Source organism: Rhipicephalus microplus, chromosome 5, assembly GCF_043290135.1.
Source record: "Rhipicephalus microplus isolate Deutch F79 chromosome 5, USDA_Rmic, whole genome shotgun sequence".
In the NCBI taxonomy this organism is placed as follows: domain Eukaryota; kingdom Metazoa; phylum Arthropoda; class Arachnida; order Ixodida; family Ixodidae; genus Rhipicephalus; species Rhipicephalus microplus.
The window spans coordinates 177,894,450-177,912,358 of NC_134704.1; the positions used below are offsets into that span (position 1 = coordinate 177,894,450).

Here is a 17,909-nt window from a genome sequence, read left to right on the forward strand (position 1 = left end):
AACATTTGTTTTTTTGTTTACTTCATAGTTCCCAGTGAAATATTTCTCTTGTTCCTCTCATTGAATAATGGCATTTGGTGTGACTAAGGTGTTCCTAATGCCTCACTATGAGACCAGAAAAACGATTCTCCTTGAAATTGCTTCACAAGCATTTCCTAAGATATTGAATGACACTGATTGCACATGTACAAACATTTGCTAGTTTTATTGAGGGTTGATGATAAAGGGAATCAGTTGGTGCATCCAAGCCGGATAGAGATTGACTGGCCCTGAAAAGGGCCATTTAGTTATATATCTTGCAGCTTGTTCCAGGTAGACAGGGCTTCATTCTGTAGAAATGGTAACTCATCACACTGGTTCCCCAGCATGAAGAACATAACTTGATGCTAACACTGACTCAGATGTTCTGAAATGTCATAGAGGGTACATGAAGGCTGGGTACATGAAGGTTGCAGTTATACTAACTGTACAGTCAGCATGCTTGTGTGATATGTGCATAGCTGCATCAAAGCCACGTGTGAGAATTGCGTGAACAGCTGAAAATCTCAATGGCAGCATAGCTTAAGAAGTCTGTCATCCCTTTTTTGCCAGTTTCCAATATCATCCTTCCCTTTTCATGCATCTTCTTTCAATATATCTAGGGTTTTAATTCCCAAAACCACGATATATTAATGAGAAGCAAATTTTGACCATCTGGTGTTCTTTAACATCTTCACTTGTTTGCAGCGCAACACCAGAAACACAGGACAGGGAAGGAGCAAAAGAGAAAGAAAAGACGGCGCCGACTCTGAAAAAGACGGCGCTGACATCATGACACGCACATGTCGTGATGTAAGCTGCCCAAAGAGTGACCTCCCATGAGAATAGTGAAGAATTGGGAATAGGATCTATCAGTAAGGGCTGTGTGCAATTCACAAACAGTGAAAAAGATCCACCAGGGGTGAACCACAGGTACATGGTGCACTCTGGTTGAGAGAGAGCAGAGTAAAACAGATGTGCCAGACAGGAGATTATAAATGGTTTTGTCTGGAGCTGGTGCCAGACCGAGCTCTGATTAAGCGTAAGGGAGTATTGAGCGCCAGGCCAAACTGCTCCCATTCCTGTGATGGGGTGCAATGTGATGACAGGTGCGAATTCCATTTTGTTTTTTTTCCATGGGTTTAGGGAAATAATTTTTCAGGGATCAGATGAAAATACCTCCGACATACATAATAACATGCTTATTCTTGGGCGTAGTCATGCCTAGCCACCAGATTGGGAGAAAAAGGAATGTTTACCGAAATGTGCGATAAAGTGTTTGGTGCTACGCCTTGACGGAAGTATTGATAGGTGCTTTGGAAATCGGTACGCCATTTCTGTAATCGTTAAATATGCAACTGCATGTGCCACTGCTAGGGATAGCGTGACACTCCCAGCCATTTCGGGGTAAGCCGTTTTAATCTACATGAAGATGTTAATGAGTCCGTTCTCCATCAGAGCAGTAGCTGTGGCCATTCCTTCAACTAGGCCTACTGCTGTGCCAACTAAACGTCTGCATGAATTTAGCGCTAGTACCGTACATAATAATCAGCACGTGCCTTGGGTTCACTTCGATGGTGTTGTGAATTCATCTTGTGTGACAATGGTTTAAGTTGCATGCGTGCCTTAATCATTATTGCAATAGGAGACCATGATTTATCGTCACGCATGGTGTTGCTTAGCTCGGTCCTCAGTGTTCGAAGCAGGTTCCGCCTTGTGAGTGCATGAGAGAGGCACAAGAGTTGATTTCTGCTCTGTGTTTCTATAATTCCCTAGCCTTTATTATACAGGAAGCGGATAGTGCTGGTGTGCGTCAGCTGCCTCGGTGCGCTCTCAACCGCCTGCCTGGTAAGACTGATAGCTCATTCTATCAGCGCCTTGTCGTACTCCCTCCTCACACTGCGGCATGTCCTCCACTTGGAGGACATGATGACGGAACAAGATGATACGAAGCCCAAACCGCAATGTTTGCAAGCCACAACCCGAGCAAACAATTCAACGGTGAGGCCAGAAAATCTACCTGACTAGGCCTGGAGCAACAAGCCAGAGAGCATATTCTTGGCTGAATAGATGGATGGATGTGGCCGTACCCTTTAGATCGGGCGGCGGCTAACGTCACCTAGCCGTAATGCTTAGTGAACTAACCACTAGATTTTTTTTTCCCCTTTAAATAGTAAAGTTGGACGGGTACTTTGAAGTGAAGGGTTTAATTTTCAATCGTGCCTTGACTTAAGCCACCAATCAGATAACCTCCTTCTAGTTAAGTCTACCCGCTTAAAGTCTATTTTGCCCTCCCTGTCCCTAAACACCAGTGCTTTGAAAAACTCTGCACCATCATCTTGAACTATAAGGTGAAGCCCTTTACAGAGCATTGTCAAGTGTTTGGCAGTTTTTTCTTTCTCTTCGCACGCACTGCATATTGTGTCTACCTCTTCATATTTGGCCCGATATGTCTTGGTTCGCAATACTCCCGTCCTGGCCTCAAACAGTAGAGAACTACCCCGAGTATTATCATAGATCCTTTTCTTGGCAATTTCCAGCTTAAAAGTTCGATAGATCTCTAGTGCGGACTTCTTAATCATGCCGATTCTCCACATGTCAGTCTCCGTTTCCTTCACTTTCTTCTTAACCGATAGTTCTCTTTGGTTTGGCCACCTGCTGTTTTCTAAGTATTTACCAGTCAATTTCCTGGTTCGCTTCCTCCATTTTGTATCGACATTCTTCATGTACAAGTAGCTGAAAACCTTCCTAGCCCAACGCTCCTCCCCCATTTCTCTAAATCGCTTCTCAAATTTTATCTTGCTGCTAGCTTCCCTGCCATCAAATGATGTCCATCCCATATCACCTTGTACTCCCTGGTTTGGTGTATTCTCGTGAGCTCCTAAAGCAAGCCTACATATTTCACGTTGCCTAATTTCTAATCTTGCTTGAACTTCTGACCTCATGCACAAGACCGCGTTGCCGAACGTCAGCCTAGGAACCATGACCCCTTTCCATATTCCTCTCACAACATTATACCTATTGTAATTCCACAGTACCGTATTTTTCATCACTGCTGCATTCCTGTTATCTTTAGTCGTCACGCATATTTCGTGTTCCCTCAGGTACTCGGTCCCATTGCTTATCCATACGCCCAGTTGTTTGTATTTATCTGTTATCTCTAGCGTGACTTCCTGTATTCTAAGCTCACTACCTTTGTTATCATTAAAGATCATGACTACAGATTTTTCCTAACTGAATCTAAAATCTAACCTATCTCCCTCATTACCGCAGATGTCCATCAACCTCTGCAAATCTTCCTTGTTGTCGGCCATTAGCACTATATCATCTGCATAGATTAATGCTGGTAGTGCCTGATCAATGAGTTTTCCTTGTTTGACTAAAGAGAGGTTGAAGCCAAGTCCCCTTGCCTCTAATTTGGCCTCTTATCCTTGTAGGTACATAATGAATAAGAAGGGTGACAGTGGGCGCGCCTGCCTAAGTTCACGTTTCACCACTGTGGGCTTGGATACCTGTTTTTCCCACTTTTTAACTACCTTGTTAGTTTTATAGATTTCCTTTAAACGATTAGTGACTCCATCTTTTACACCCAGTGTGTCTAGTATTCCCCACAAGTCCTCTTGAACCACGCTATTGTACGCTCCCTTAAATTTCTGCAGGCCGGTAGGAAGCTTCACAGCGCAGCGCCTGATCTTGTGAAACGGCGCAGCCATGCAGGCAGGGCATTCAATTCCCTCCCTATTTTTTGTATACTACTCTCCTTGTGCACATCGTAGAACACATAACAGTAATGATAGCAAACAGATCATTGATTCGGGTAGGCTTGGTGTTTTTATTTAAAATGGAACAACGAGGAAGCTGCTGAAGCTCGTGCCTGTATACAGCTGCTTTATATGGAGATGAAACTTTAACGAAAAAAAAAATGTAATGATAAACAGTAGGCTCATAACAAACAACATTTCTCTGAGGGTGCATGAAATATATGTCCCATGCAAGGCTATGCATTGCAGTCCTTACTGCATTAATTATGTACACGTACTGCAGGGCATGCAAGTGTATGCAGACACACGCTGACGAAATGACATTTTTTGCTACATACAAACGTGCACCGCACCAAATAAGACGCACGTGTTTGTATAGTCAGGGAACACTCGTGAATATTGATGAAATCACACAGCTCGCTTACAGTATAAAACAAACACAATTGCGAACAATAAAATGCGACGCTGTTTAAAGAGGCGGACCCAGGTTACGAGGAGAATTATCAGTATGGCATACACACCACGTGTCAAGCTTTTGCAACATCTAAAGAGACTAAATATGGAAAGTTGCCTTTGTAAGTTAACATGACAGTACCAAATGGAGAAGCCACACGAGAGAACAATTCATCGTAGGCTAAAGAATGTGTTTTAAATATTATACACAGCTTTGCAAGATAATATCGACGAGTTCCACTCGTCTAGGTGTGGGAGGTGTAGGCCTGATAAAATGCGATGTTGCTTCAGAGCCTTTCTTTCGTAATATTGCAATTTTATTCAACTCTTTCAAACGCGGCACCGTAAATTTCTACTGGGTCCTTGAACACGGCAAGCAGGTCGCGGGGCAAACTCTTTGTAACATTTTATTACCGAAACAGCGATACTAGCAATGCTTGAGCTGCACTTGCTGTTTTCTAAATTGTAACCTCCTCAATCTCATCACTGTGATCAGGAAACAGAGAGGAAAAGTACAGCAGTAGTACGTAGAGAAATATTCAATTTCAAGCCCTTTAGCAATATCATCGAAACAAATTCCCAGTTCACTGTTGAATTCTCGATGGAAACAAACAGCTGATCAGGGACGCAAGCTTGGCTTGGCACTGGTTTGGCCGTTCATACAGAGCCAAAAGCCGCTGCAGCAAACTGGATTGCGGATCGTATTGAGACAAAATATTTTATACACTTCTGTCCCAACCTCAACGAAATGGCTCATGATCGAGCACGAGAACTGACCCGCCGTGACGATCAATCAGCCACCGAAGAGCTGGGCCCAGACGTGCAGTTTAATGACCCACTACTCACCTTCCATGAAATTACCTCCCACTACCGACACAACAGAAGCCGATACCCTTTACCCCATTCAAAACTAGAACGCGCGCAAGAAGTAGCCTTTAGAATGTTACAAACGAGATCGTACCCATCACGGGGCCGACTCAGCCATTATAACTCAGACATAAATTCACAGTGCCCAGATTGCACAGAAGTGTACTGTTCACTCGCGCACATGCTCTGGCAATGTCCCGCGTTACCTCAGGGACCTCTCACCAGTGAGTCCGACTGGGAGGAGGCACTCAGGAGCCCCAATCTCCGAAACCAACTTAAGGCAGTCCAGAGGGCCCAAGAACTGGCGGAACGCCACCACGTTCCCGCCCCGACTCGGGCGTCGCCTACGGTAGCGGCTGCTAGGATGTCCCACGTGGGCACCCTGGTGGCTTAAACTCCTCAGGACCATATATTAAAGTTCTTGACTGACTGACTCTGTTTTCTTTGTTTCATTTCTCTAATTGCTCTTGTGATGGCGTGGACCGCGCTTCGTGAGCTCATGTACCGGCGCACTGTTTTTAAGTTTAGTATGGCGCACGATAATACATGATTGCGTGCTTTAATTTAAAAAGGTTCGCGAGTATGGCAGCAACACTGCAATGTCGGGAAGAGGCACGGGGAAGAGGATAGTAGTAGAACCAGTAGCAGCTGCATGCCCGGGTGGAGCGACTGATGCCCAGATGGAGGAATGTCAACCCGATGCCTTTTGTGTTGGCCGTTCTGGCAGTTCTGCCGACTTTATAGAAAGAGACGACCCCGTCGCTTGTCCTCTTCTCTTTTCCTTCGGGCATCAGCGACAACATTGACGGACGACGTGTTCGACTTCACCGTGCACGTGAGTATAGGTTGGTTTTTCATTCGAGTGAATTCTTGTTCAGATTTGCAACTTGTCGACTTCATCCTGATCACCTGTCACCGGCAATAAGTCACATACGTGTGATATTTAGGTGAAATAAATGATAATGCACATTTTCTGCTCCATTTGCGTGACTTAGCTACACCAGGACATGAGCTAAAGCCTTTGTCGCCTAGCCACTAGCAGGCAAGATCGATCACTCGCATCCTTCAGTTCACGAATCAACGCGCCTGCCTTAAAATTAGTAAGCTGCTCGCAAAGAAATCTTACCGAGGCAATTTTGTTTTCTGTGAACAATGCACCGTAGATTTGTCTTGAATAACAAAAAAAAAAAACTTGAAAAATAAATGTCGCGACCTTTTAGAAAACGCCGTGTCTAAGAGCTAGACGCGGCATTTTGTAAAAGGCTCATTAAATTCAGTATGTTTTCGTAGTTTCTGCTTGAAATTATTATTGTCTATGAATTTCATGGCCCGATCTTTTGCTTTGGCTGAAAATCTCGGCGGCAAAAACTTTGTTCAGTGTCCCTTTAAGGGCAGGTGTAGATGCCATCATTTCAGTCGCAAATCTTTTTGCTAGTCGGTCGGCTGGTTAACAATAAGGGTACTAACTAGAGTTCCAGATTTCATCAGCAACACAACGTCATGGCTTCATCAGATGCTGCATTATATACATTCTATCCTCGTTTTTAAATAGGTGTACCGTATGGTCCACTGTTACAGGAAACAAGCGAGCTCGTGGACAGTGAGCCATGTGGTGCTAACTGGCAGCAAGGCTTGTGAATGGGACGCATGCGCATAGAATCGGGGTGCACCCAGTTTTGTCTGCCATTTCTCCGCCTGTACGCATGACAGCATTGGAAAGTGCATCCGTATTTTAGCTGCGCAATTTATCTAGCCCAGTGCCTCCTGCTTCAGGGATTTCCTGTGAGCACAAAAAATGCATGATTTTAATCGTTGCTGCAGTGTTTCGCAAGTTGTCACCGTAAAGCACATCATATTTTTTGCATAATGCTCGCTGCAGCTAGCAAGTTTCGATGACTCAAAATGCTGTTCAGGTCTGATGTAGCAAACATTTTAAGCTCGTCCTCGTGACCATGAAATATTGGTTTATTAAATATTGGAAGGCAGAGTTGGTATCAGTTGATTTACAGTGTGAAAATGAAAAGTGCGAAGGACCGTGCCTCGCAAGTAAGCCCCGAGAGCCTGAGCAGAGAAGTAGCAGATGAGGATGCTCATGCGCTGCATTTCCAAATCTCACCAGCACTAATGCTTGACGGACTGCTGGCCATGCACTAGCGTGTTCTTTCTGAAACAGGACTTTGGCCTTGTAAGCAAGTTCTTGAAGGGCATAAGTAAAACGTAGAATGGGCCCCCTAAATGCACCCATCCTTGAACCATTGGGCTTATGAATTAGTGCCCTTTTCAGAATACAACTATTCTGAGCTATAAATTGTGACAGAACAGTGCACGAAGTTTAAAAATGGGAAAAAAGTCTTTAAATGTCCCCTTTATACATAGTGTTCCTGTGATGTCACTTCTGCCCTTGTCGCCCTCTCCCGCCATGCCCGGGTAACTCCCTGGGTACCTACGGCAGTTCACGTGCTGCAGTGCGGTTTGTTGGGGGCTCGTCATCTGTTGCTGTGAACGATGTGGAAGCATTGTGGTTTTTTGTTGTCTTACTTTAACGAGCTCATTGGATTAGGAAGGCCTCGCTCGTTCACTCGATACAAGACCAGATAATCAAGATATGCGACACATATACCAGCCACGGCGTACACCGGCTGCCCGCCGCAACCTATGAGGGCCTATTATCTTGCTTTCACTACAAATTGCCTGGTCCAAAAAACAAGTGAAAGCTCAAAATCTCTCGAGTCGCAATTTTAAGAGTGGATGTGCGAAGCGCAGCTGCTCCCATGGAAAACTAGTCGTGCAGAGCTAGGCAAGTTTACAAGATATAATATTATGATTATATTGTCACGGCCTACGCCACCAAAGTAGCAATGCCCCCCCCAAGCGTTTTAAACAGTGCTGATGTTGAGCTTGAGCCTCTTTGATTGCAATTTGTGGAAATAGTCGAGGAAAATATTATACAAGGCAGATAGCGACTTTGCGTGGTGTGTGCCGCGGTAATGCCAGTCATCACTTTATTTTTCGCATATGCTTTAACACACTTTTCACTTTGTATTTTGCTTTTGTTGTACGCTAATGTACAGTGGAGTCACTGAACATGATAGAGACCGTGTATAGAATTAATTGACTAATTAAAAAAAATCCTGACGCCCAACTTGAACCGATCGGCTATACTTCAAAGTGAACTAATATTGTTTCCCATTCTTTATAGTTTGTTTCAATGCAATACCAAATCTCCGCGATCGCCATCACGATTTTAACCGCCTTCCTCGCCATCATGATTTTAACTGCGGACAAGTTTGTATGTACAGTATCTTGGTAAGCTATATCTGTTTGCAGGTAAATACTTGGCTATGGCACTTACCCGTAATGAAGTTGCACCTGAAGATGCAAATATTGCAAAGTTTCTTCAAGTAGCTTTTGTTAATCTGCACCAGCCAAATACGCTGGTACTTTTAGGAAAATCGGAATGTGCGTTCTCAATTTCAGGTTATAACTTTCAGCGAAGAAACACCCTAAGCTCTGCTCCCTCTACGTGGACTACTAAATCAACTTGCCTCACTAGCAGCTCATAATTTCTCAAACTTGCATCGTGAGGCAAAACTAAACGGGTGCAAGCACGAGGAGACAACATGGCAGTTGTAGGCGATAGATTCGGTTGGTGCCCGGGCATGTTGGTGGCGCATTTCAGAAGTGACGAAAAGGCGCTGCGAGATGCACGTGCACACTTTGTATAGTTGCTGTATTGGACAGCAAACTTTTTTTTCTTATCTGAGCAGTTTTACCAAAGGAAGCTTCATCATATGGCGTGATAAATGAAGCGAATCCACAGGTTGAACCACATCATAGCCTCGCTGTACTTTTGTACTTTTTTTAGCTCGCAAAATTTATTTGTACATATAAGTGACAACTTGCCAGTAATAAGGCAGCACTTGTTTTTTTACCATATGATCATCTCCGGTGTGCTGCTGCCTCAATATTTTAAATTCTAAGCATTTACACCATTGTATGCTAACTTTTCCTTCAAAGTGAGACAAGCCACATGTGTATCGTAGATCAAGAAGCATGCCAGTTTTACGTACTTGCAAGGTAAACATCAGAAATGCACAGTTGATCAAAAATACTAGTTTAATGGTGCATCTACATAGCAGAGCACCTGTGGCACCTCGGGAACAAGATAATGCCACATATGTTACAAGAGATAATTAAAAAATACAGGGGACGTTCTGTGAACAAATAGAAACAAAAATAAAATGGCACGTGGCAGCGAGCGAAGGCGGCAGGGGGGGGGGGGGAGCCCGTGGGACTTCAGCGGATGAACGTAAGGTGTGTGTTTCATATGTGGAGGAAAAAAAATTCAAAATTTTGGCGAATGAAATGAGGGTGACTTAGTGAGTGCGCTCATGACGAGAGTAAACACGGTTATTTTTTATTTTTTTTTTCAAATCTCTTTTGAAAGCCACAAAAAATCTGTATGTGGTGCAGCCTAACAGAAGGTCCGTGAAAGCAAATTATGAATTCGTCGTTGTACAAAGGCCTTTTTTTTTTTTTCATGCGCACCATCCCCGCCGCGGTGGTCTAGTGGCTAAGGTACTCGGCTGCTGACCCGCAGGGCGCGGGTTCGAATCCCGGCTGCTGCAGCTGCATTTCCGATGGAGGCGGGAATGTTGTAGGCCCGTGTGCTCAGATTTAGGTGCTCGCTAAAGAACCCCAGGTGGTCTAAATTTTCAAAGCCCTCCACTACGGCGTCTATCATAATCATATAGTGGTTTTAGGACGTTAAACCCCACATATCAATCAATCAATCATGCGCACCATAAATAGTGCTCAAAATTTAATTGCATATGTTGCTTTCATCCTCGCTGTATTCCGTGCTGTTTTTAATGTAAAAAAAAAAGTAGCACGCTGAAGTGGTGCTGCTTTTGGGCAACAGTTGAAAATGGCGGGGTGCATGAATGCGGAATACTGCCGCTTACACTCAAATCACTCTTTTGGTCACCTCCCACTGTTTGCAGCATGTGTTGTGTTTACACAGCTGCATATTTCCTAGCTAGAAAAATTTGATTTTAGGTGTTTCACACCATTTTCCATGTAACTATTCCACAATATCACACACTGATCAGCAGGCTTTCAATTGCGCTGAAGGACACAGGTGCCATAAAATTCATAGTCGATTCTTTCAAGAAACCGGATAAAATTGGCTGAAGCTTCATGCGTACATACACACACACATACCATATTGTTTTTTGTACTTTATGAAAGCTGCGAAGGTCTCATGTGCCTCCAAGCGTAACCTGTCTTATTTATTCTCCATCACCGCAAAAGTTTTGTGAGTTTCAAATAAAAGTACTTTGCGCATGGCCACTTTTGGGTAATTTTTTTGTGTAGGTGTTATTTGAGCAGCCTACAGTGTTTACTTTATAAGCCTGCATGTATATGTTGCATTATAAGGATGCAGAATGTGTGTAGCTGTACAATATAGATGAAGTGTAAAAATTAAGTGTGTCTATTGTAGTGTTCTTGCAACCAATCTTACCCCCGTATTCTAGAACGTCCCTCCACTCAACGTTTCACCTTCACTTGAGATGGCTGATGAGAGCACCGTCTCTAAGCAGAGAAAATTGCTGCATGTCAGCAATAATCTGCTGTGATTCTCGAGTAGCGCAGCGTCGCTTTCAAACGAGCAGCGGCAGAGTACTCAACTCTGTCAAGTGAAGGGTGAAAGTCGAGTCGGGGAGCGTTTATGAATATGGGGGTTAGTTTTGTTGTCTTGTTAACCTGCCATTAACACTGGATTGATGCTACTTTGCTCTAGCTGTACAGTGCTCTCCAAGGCTCAAGGAGGCACCGCACGGGGAAGGCTCGGAGCAAACCATGCGTGAGTTTCCTTTCATTGTTACACTATGCACGTATTAAGTGATAGACTTTAATGTATGCTATTTGTATTGTGCAAGTTTTTGGGGACATACAACTTCCAACACTTATATGTTCTGACGAAAATCACGCAAGAATGAGAAAAGCTTGTGCAAAAATTATGCAAGAGTGTAAGAAGCTTTTGCAGAAGTCTGTGAAATGAAGTTTTGAAATTTTGTGGCAATGTGTCATTGTACAGTGGTCAACAGTCTTGCTCAGCATGCTTGACTGCAGGGCTCCCGGCTGCACAGGCGCATCTACGGAGTGCCTGATGCATGATGGGCCAAATGTCAGCCTGCACACTGGTGCCTCTTATTCCCGTTTGTTACATCAGTGTCTCTTGTAAAGGGGATCACCTGTGCTACCTTTTTTTTTTCGAATGTATTGAGTTCTTTTTCCAGATTATTGTTGTTTTAAGGTAGAGCCTCACATTTGTATCAAATACTGAGGATTCTATTTTTCCTTCTAGATGTTATGAAGTCACTCCTTGTGTTACAATAGAGTGAACACTGTTATGAGAAAAGCTACTTTATGGAGTTAACTCACTCCATATTGACTTAACACACAGAATTGGTGAAAACTACACTCCATTCCAGCTGCATTAGGAATAATATTCATTTGCATACTTCTGTTTCTTTTGTTTGTTTGTTGGCTGGAGGTTTGGAGTATAGGGTGGCCAGAGGGCACTGTGTAGTCTTTCTTCATCTTCCCAATTTTGTGAACATCAATTGATAGCCGTATGGGAAGCAGCCAGCATGCTGAAACAGCGGTGCAAGCATGCAAGATGTTCACCATTGCATGCAGTCAGTTGCTGTGAGCAACCTACTGCATACAATTAACTGCGAGTGGTGAACTAACGCTGCACTATGTGTGCCTCCTGGAAAGCTGCAATGGTAAAGTGCCACAATCGTATAGTAACATGGATAACATCGCAATTTGTTTGTTGAATAATTTTGCAACAGAATCAATAGAGTTTTGGATAAATTTTTGTATCTGCCTGGTTCATCAAAGCTACAGAGTCAAATGCGGTATATACTCGCGTATTATGTGTACTTTTTTTGTCAATCCGGTCATGTGCGAAGCTAGTAGGAATCGCTGGCCTGAAAGCTCAACTGGGAATATATGTTGCAGGCGCTGTCACAGCTGTCTCAAAGCGGATTGTCATTTGTTTGCTAAGCCTGTTCAAATGCCCCCATTTTCTTGAAGTTCTTCCGAACAGTGCTCACAAAAACCAGTTCCCACGACAGGGTTATACCAGAGAACATAAGTACTCTCCAATAATTGTCGGGAACCCAACGTAAAGTAAGATGCAGACAAGGAAGCGCGATGCCAACACAGTGCTGTGTGTGTCGCCCTTCATGTGTGTGTGTGTGTCCATTCCTTGTCCCAGTCTTCTATTGCGTTGTGTTCCCTCCGATATCTAACCAACACACCCAAGCTTCTATGCTAAGTCTTATTCAACGCACTCTTCTGCTGGCTCTCATACTGAATATTGCATGTCGAAGAACTCCACGCTGATGTGCTTAGCGGTAGCACGGTTTCAGTTTTCTTCGGTAAGCTTTGCTTTATAACAGCAATCTGCCTCGTATATAATTATCGTAGCCTATCACAAGGAACGGTAAAAACGCAATGGCCAGATGGCGAAACCGAAAAAAAAAAAAAAATGAGTGCGAAAACCTGCCTCATCTAGTTGATGTGACAGGTCCTTGCACGCGTTCAACATCTGTGCTGTGTCTCGGGAATACATTCTTGCCGTGGAAGAGGTGGGAAGATAGGAGGCAAACCTTTAAGCATTTCGGACTACACATAAACAGGTTTCAGTTTTCAAGTTCGATATTCTAGGGAAAGCATAAAAGTTCATGGAAGAAGGGACCTTGCACTCAGTCCATTTTGTGTAAGACTGCACTCGCCTGCTCGACAAGAGATGTGCCTGACCAGAGCATCATGAAGTCAAATGTGTCTGTGTGTGTGCTGGCAAGGTGGCTCGGGCTGGTTGGGGAGGGCAAAGTATGCGAGCAAAAAGTTTCTTGTAGTAAAGCAGGCTGGCTAATTATACTGGTGAGCAAATTATGTGAAGATGCAAATTGTGCGAGTAAATATAGTATGTACTCTTGTATGTTTCAGCTCTATTGCTACGGATCCTGCGGATCCAACTTGGCATGCGGCAGCAACAAAGAGAGGTTCTGCAGGAGGTGCGACAGCTGAAGCACAAGGTACGGCTCTTGTCCGTGCCTCAGCACGCCCAGCCAGCACAGCGCCCCTCTGACCTTCCCCGGCTGCCTGCTGGTACGATTGGAGAAGTGGAGGCAGCAGAGGCAGCTGTGCAGAGTAAAGCTGTGGCTGCGGCTTTGGTGTATATTTCCCGATTTTTAATATGCCTATGTAACATGCAGAAATTTAGTACTGCTTTAAGATACTGTGTTTCGGGAAACAAACTAGTCAGGTTATCTCATGAGCCACTGTACTGCAATCGAATATGAATAATTCGTACTCAAAGAGGCCAGAAAATTTGTTCAAATTAAAAGAAGTTCAAAATAATGAAAGTTACCGTAATTACTTGAATCTAACACGCACCTTTTTTCCGGTTAAAAGAGTTCATAAATCGCATGTGCGTTAGAATCGAGTACGAAAAAAAAAAATGAATATGGTCATTCTATTGCCATCGCCACTTACAAAATGGCCGCCCCCTACGTGCGTCGGCATGGCACGTCGGTCATTTCTGCCTATGTGTTTCCCATGCGCGGCACTTCATACGTGTGCTGAGGAGTTCGTCATCTTGTTGTACATTAGCATCGACGGCATGGTAGGGCCGACTCCAAAAACTCGACGAGTGCACCACAATGCTGCTTCTAAAAGAAAAGTCGTCGCGTGTGCCGGAACGGACAGAAATCGGGCCGCATCGCGGTCATTCGGAGTTCCCGAAACGTGCGTGTGGGACTGGCGGAAACAAAAGCAGAATATTGTCGACAGCAAAGATTCACGCAAAGGCTTCAGTGGACCACAGCAGGGTCGGTTTCCACAAATTGAAAAGCTGCTCGGCGAGTATGTGATTAAGCAGTGAGTGGCACAGCGGCCCGTGACGACAGAACTGCTCCAAGTGCAGGCTATGCAGTTAGCCTTAGAAAAAGGGCTAATGCAGAGCCATTTTAAAGCGAGCAGGTGCTGGCTAACGAACTTTATGAAGAGAAAAGGCGAACAGGCATATGCCGGAAGTTGCCGGAGGAGTACGAAGAAAAGCTTCAGAGTCTTCAGAGGTTCCTCCTAAACTTGCGGCACAACAACGGCTACCTGCTTGGGCAGATCGGGAATGCCAATCACACGCCTCTTTACTTCGACATGCCTGGCACCACAACCGTCTAGGAGAAAGGGGCGAAGCAAGTTTGTGTACTGACATCGGGCCACGGTAAAACTAGAGTGACAGCAATGCTCTGTTGCACGTCAGATAGGCATAAGCTTCCCCCGTACTTCATATTTAAACGGAAGACGCTCTCAAAAAGAGTCGTTTTCGCGAGTGGTGTGATCGAGCGGGCCAACGAGAAAAAAGGGTGCGCGTTGCAACCGATGTCTTAAGGTTTTTTTTTTTTTTTTTTTTTTTTTTTTTGCCGTGGAAATCGGGCGCGCGTTACAATCGAGGGCGCGATAGAATAGAGTAAATACGGTAAACGAGCGGAGGGCTCACCATGCAGTGATGCATGTGCATGGCGAAATTTTATTCACAAATTACAGGACATCCGTCATTAATTAAAGTAGTCAATACATGTCTGTACACGTTGGCCTTGCAACGAGTCAACAAGTTTTGCGTGCAGTTTGCAAAGCATTTGTACTTCGGCTTCAGTATTCTCCTGGCAAAAGAAGTTGCGCGCGGCAATGTCCAGTGCTGACACTCTTCGAAGACAACTGTGTTTCCACTGTTACCATCTGCGCTGCAGCCGGAGCGTGGCCAGCACATGATGAGAATGGTGGTGGTGGTAGTGGTTACAATGAAGAGGAAAAAGGCACCTAATTTCTGTCTGCCTTCAGGCGACACGGCGCAGTGCCTTATAGGGGTGGGGTTAAGGAGGGATAAAAAGGATAGAAGGAAAGTAGAAGCAGAAGAAGACAGCCAACGAGAGGAAAAAAGAAGGAGATAGGAAAGTGGGGATCCGGTCGAAGCAGTCCAAGGGCGGGGTGCCACAATGCGAGAGCTACACGGCATCAGGAGACCGCGGAGGGCGAACCAGTCGGCGGGAGCTACGCTGAAGTCGGAGATCGCGAGGGCACAACCGTCCAGCTTGAAATCCTGCGAGCGAATCCATGAGAATGGAGGAGCGTCTCCACCTGGAGAAAAGCAGATCGGCATTCGAGAGAGAAACACTCCGCGGCAGCTTTTTTTTTTTTTTTTTTCTCTCTTCATGCGCGGTGTTGAAAGGAGAAGAGTCTCTACAGAGCAGGAACGAAAAACAAGGAAGCGTGACACCGGCGCGTTGCAGATCGGCATGAGAGAGCCAACTCTCTGCGACAGCTTTTTTTCCCCTCTTTCTCTTCATGCGCAGTACTAAGAGGAGAAGGGTCTCTACGTGGCAGGGATGGAAAAAGCCGAAGCGGGGCACAGGAATGTCGCAGATTGGCATTTGGCAAACATTCCACCGCAGTCTTTTCTTTCTTTTCTTCATTTTCTTCTTCAAGCACAGCGATGAGGTGTCTGAAGTGCCACCGCAGGATTGGGCGGGGTGCAGAGAGCATTTTCGGAGCGTGGTATAGCTTTGATAGGACCACAGCGTCAGTTCGGATTAAGTGTGTTGGAATTAATGAGATTCAACTGTATTTACTATAGTCTGTGAAGTCCGAGTGAACTGTCCTAAGCTAGCAGACGATGTAGGCGGCATCGTGTGTTTGATGGGCAGTGACTAGCAATAGCCTGCTTAAAACAGACATTCAGTAATTTTGTTCATTTATCACCCTATTTCGTGTCTGCTGCGGCTCTCTCTACTTTGAGCTACACTTCACCCTGCCTTGTGTTAGCCGATTTCTTACTTTTTTAAAAATCTAACATGCACCCAATTTCGCAGTGCGAAGAAAAATGCACCTTTGTGTATTGTGATGAGATTTCTATAGCGACATGCCTCTTTGTTGGCTATCACAGAAAAATATAAACAGCAAATGGTGCGACCATCTAGTGCGACCTTTATTTTTCTATCAGTTTCATCTATGACCAAGATTTGGTCGCTCTAAGGTTGCCTCTTAGTAGGCCTTGATCATGTTTATTTATCTTGTTGTGCTCTGCTTACAATGCATTGATTGAAAACATGTCCAAGCTTCTTTTTGAATTCCACATATTTTATCGTTTTTCACCTGTAGAAGCTACTCCTGGTCAACATTCAGGCAAAGACATTGTAACCTCGAAGAAACGTGTATTGGAATTTGAGCACTGTACAAAGTAATTATACTATTTCATAGCTAGAATCAATATTTATTAAGGGTTATAACAGTGTTGTATTTGATTTCATAACAGCGAAACTGCATTCAGAGAAGGACTCTGAAAGGTTCTCACACTGAGTGTGAGAGGGCTGATGTGGAAACCGTTTTAGGTCAAGTGAGTTGAAGTTAGCGTAAAAAAACAATGAAATGTTGTGATGCCCAAAAATTCAAGTTGTTGTTTTCAGTGTCCTCTTCTTGCAGATTTTTATCATGAAAACATTTCGATGTGCTGTTGCGTTTACCCCATCTATGCTTCTTGCATTTTTTTACAGCGCAAGCACCTCCTGCAGATTGGGGGACGTGGCCTCCGAGAAATTGGTGTGAATGCCATGAAGGCTGTATTGGCACATGATGTGCAAGTGTTGTACAGCCTTCATGGCAGAAAAGGGAAAAGGGCCTTTGTGAACCTGAGGCTCTGTAGATTAGTGACAGGTTAGACTTGTTCATTGTTTTATGTGTGTGTACCCTTGTGTATTCTCTGTACTGCAGTGCTTCATGTGTACTATGGTATTTCTGTTCTTGTATGCAGATGTCATCTGCCAAAAAGCAGGGTGCGACCAGGCGGAGGCCCTCAACTTTATTAAGAGGTGGCTGCCAGGGTCTGGTGATCGCTGTGGGGGCAGGAAGCGGCGCTTCAGAGAAGCATTTGTTGTGGAGCAGCCCGATGATCCCCACTCTCAGAGTGCAGATTATCGGCTGCTCGCGGCAGCTGGCTTCCTGCCCAGCCACAGCAGCCAGGGCCTTGACAGCACCACTGTCACTGTGCCCCCAACGCAACCTGGCCTGCAGTAAAGCGGGCCTTTTTTAGTTGTGTATATATATTTTTCAATGTATACATTTTTTGTTGTACCAAATAAATAAAAAAAACAAAGAATAAATAGTCTGCAGACTGTCGGTGGTGCACTGTTCGGCTAGCTTATGCTGATTCGGAAGCACCATCACCATGTATTAGTTACAAAAAAATGCTCTAAACTATGAATATATTGATTACCATGTGGGGGACATACGCTTTCAACATTTACTTCCTAACGACTTTTTTCGATCTGCTGTACCAAATACCAGTACCAAATAAAGCACTCGCTATTGCAAAAGATAAATTGGTAAAAAAATAAACTGCACTTTTAGTGTTTGCAAAGGGAATGAGGTATAAAAGATGAAATAGATCGAGTAACTGCTTTCAGTTCTCAGCATTCAATTTTCTGTTGCCCCAAGTATACAGGGCTGCAAAGCTACAAGAGCGGGTCATCGAGGCATATTGTTTAAATCTTCCGGTAAGAAAAAATCCCTACTAATAGTGGTTACATAATGGCGAGCCAATCAGTAGCCAATATTCGTCGTGCAGGAAACATCGGTGTAATAACGGCATTTGATTGGCTGCAATGTGGCCCTGGATTGGTCCAATGTCGGTCGCACATCCGTAGCCAATATTCGTCGTGCAGCAAACATCGGCGT

General features: G+C 44.4%; 2 protein-coding genes across 3 annotated transcripts in view; both read left to right on the forward strand.

Moving 5' to 3' along the window:
* Positions 1-17,909, forward strand: part of Raf (serine/threonine kinase raf oncogene) — a 315,639-nt gene that overhangs the window by 97,886 nt on the left and 199,844 nt on the right. The gene's annotated exons all lie outside the window — the stretch shown is intronic.
* Positions 5,579-17,335, forward strand: LOC142818039 (uncharacterized). 2 transcript variants are annotated; one of them, XM_075896228.1, is made up of 5 exons: positions 5,579-5,934; positions 10,911-10,965; positions 13,125-13,213; positions 16,730-16,889; positions 16,987-17,335. In XM_075896228.1, exons 1-5 carry the CDS (start codon positions 5,788-5,790, stop codon positions 17,247-17,249), a joined length of 714 nt encoding a protein of 237 aa, XP_075752343.1. In that variant the 5' UTR covers positions 5,579-5,787; the 3' UTR covers positions 17,250-17,335. The 2 variants fall into 2 exon arrangements, with proteins under 2 accessions (XP_075752343.1, XP_075752344.1); XM_075896229.1 differs by having other exon boundaries at positions 5,795-5,934; positions 10,903-10,965.

Coding starts and splice junctions, on each gene's coding strand:
- LOC142818039 (XM_075896228.1), top strand. CDS start 5,788: ATGTCAACCCGATGCCTTTTGTGTTGGCCGTTCTGGCAGTTCTGCCGA. Junction 13,214..16,729: donor TGCGACAGCTGAAGCACAAG/GTACGGCTCTTG, acceptor ATTTTTTTACAG/CGCAAGCACCTCCTGCAGAT. Junction 16,890..16,986: donor GCTCTGTAGATTAGTGACAG/GTTAGACTTGTT, acceptor TCTTGTATGCAG/ATGTCATCTGCCAAAAAGCA.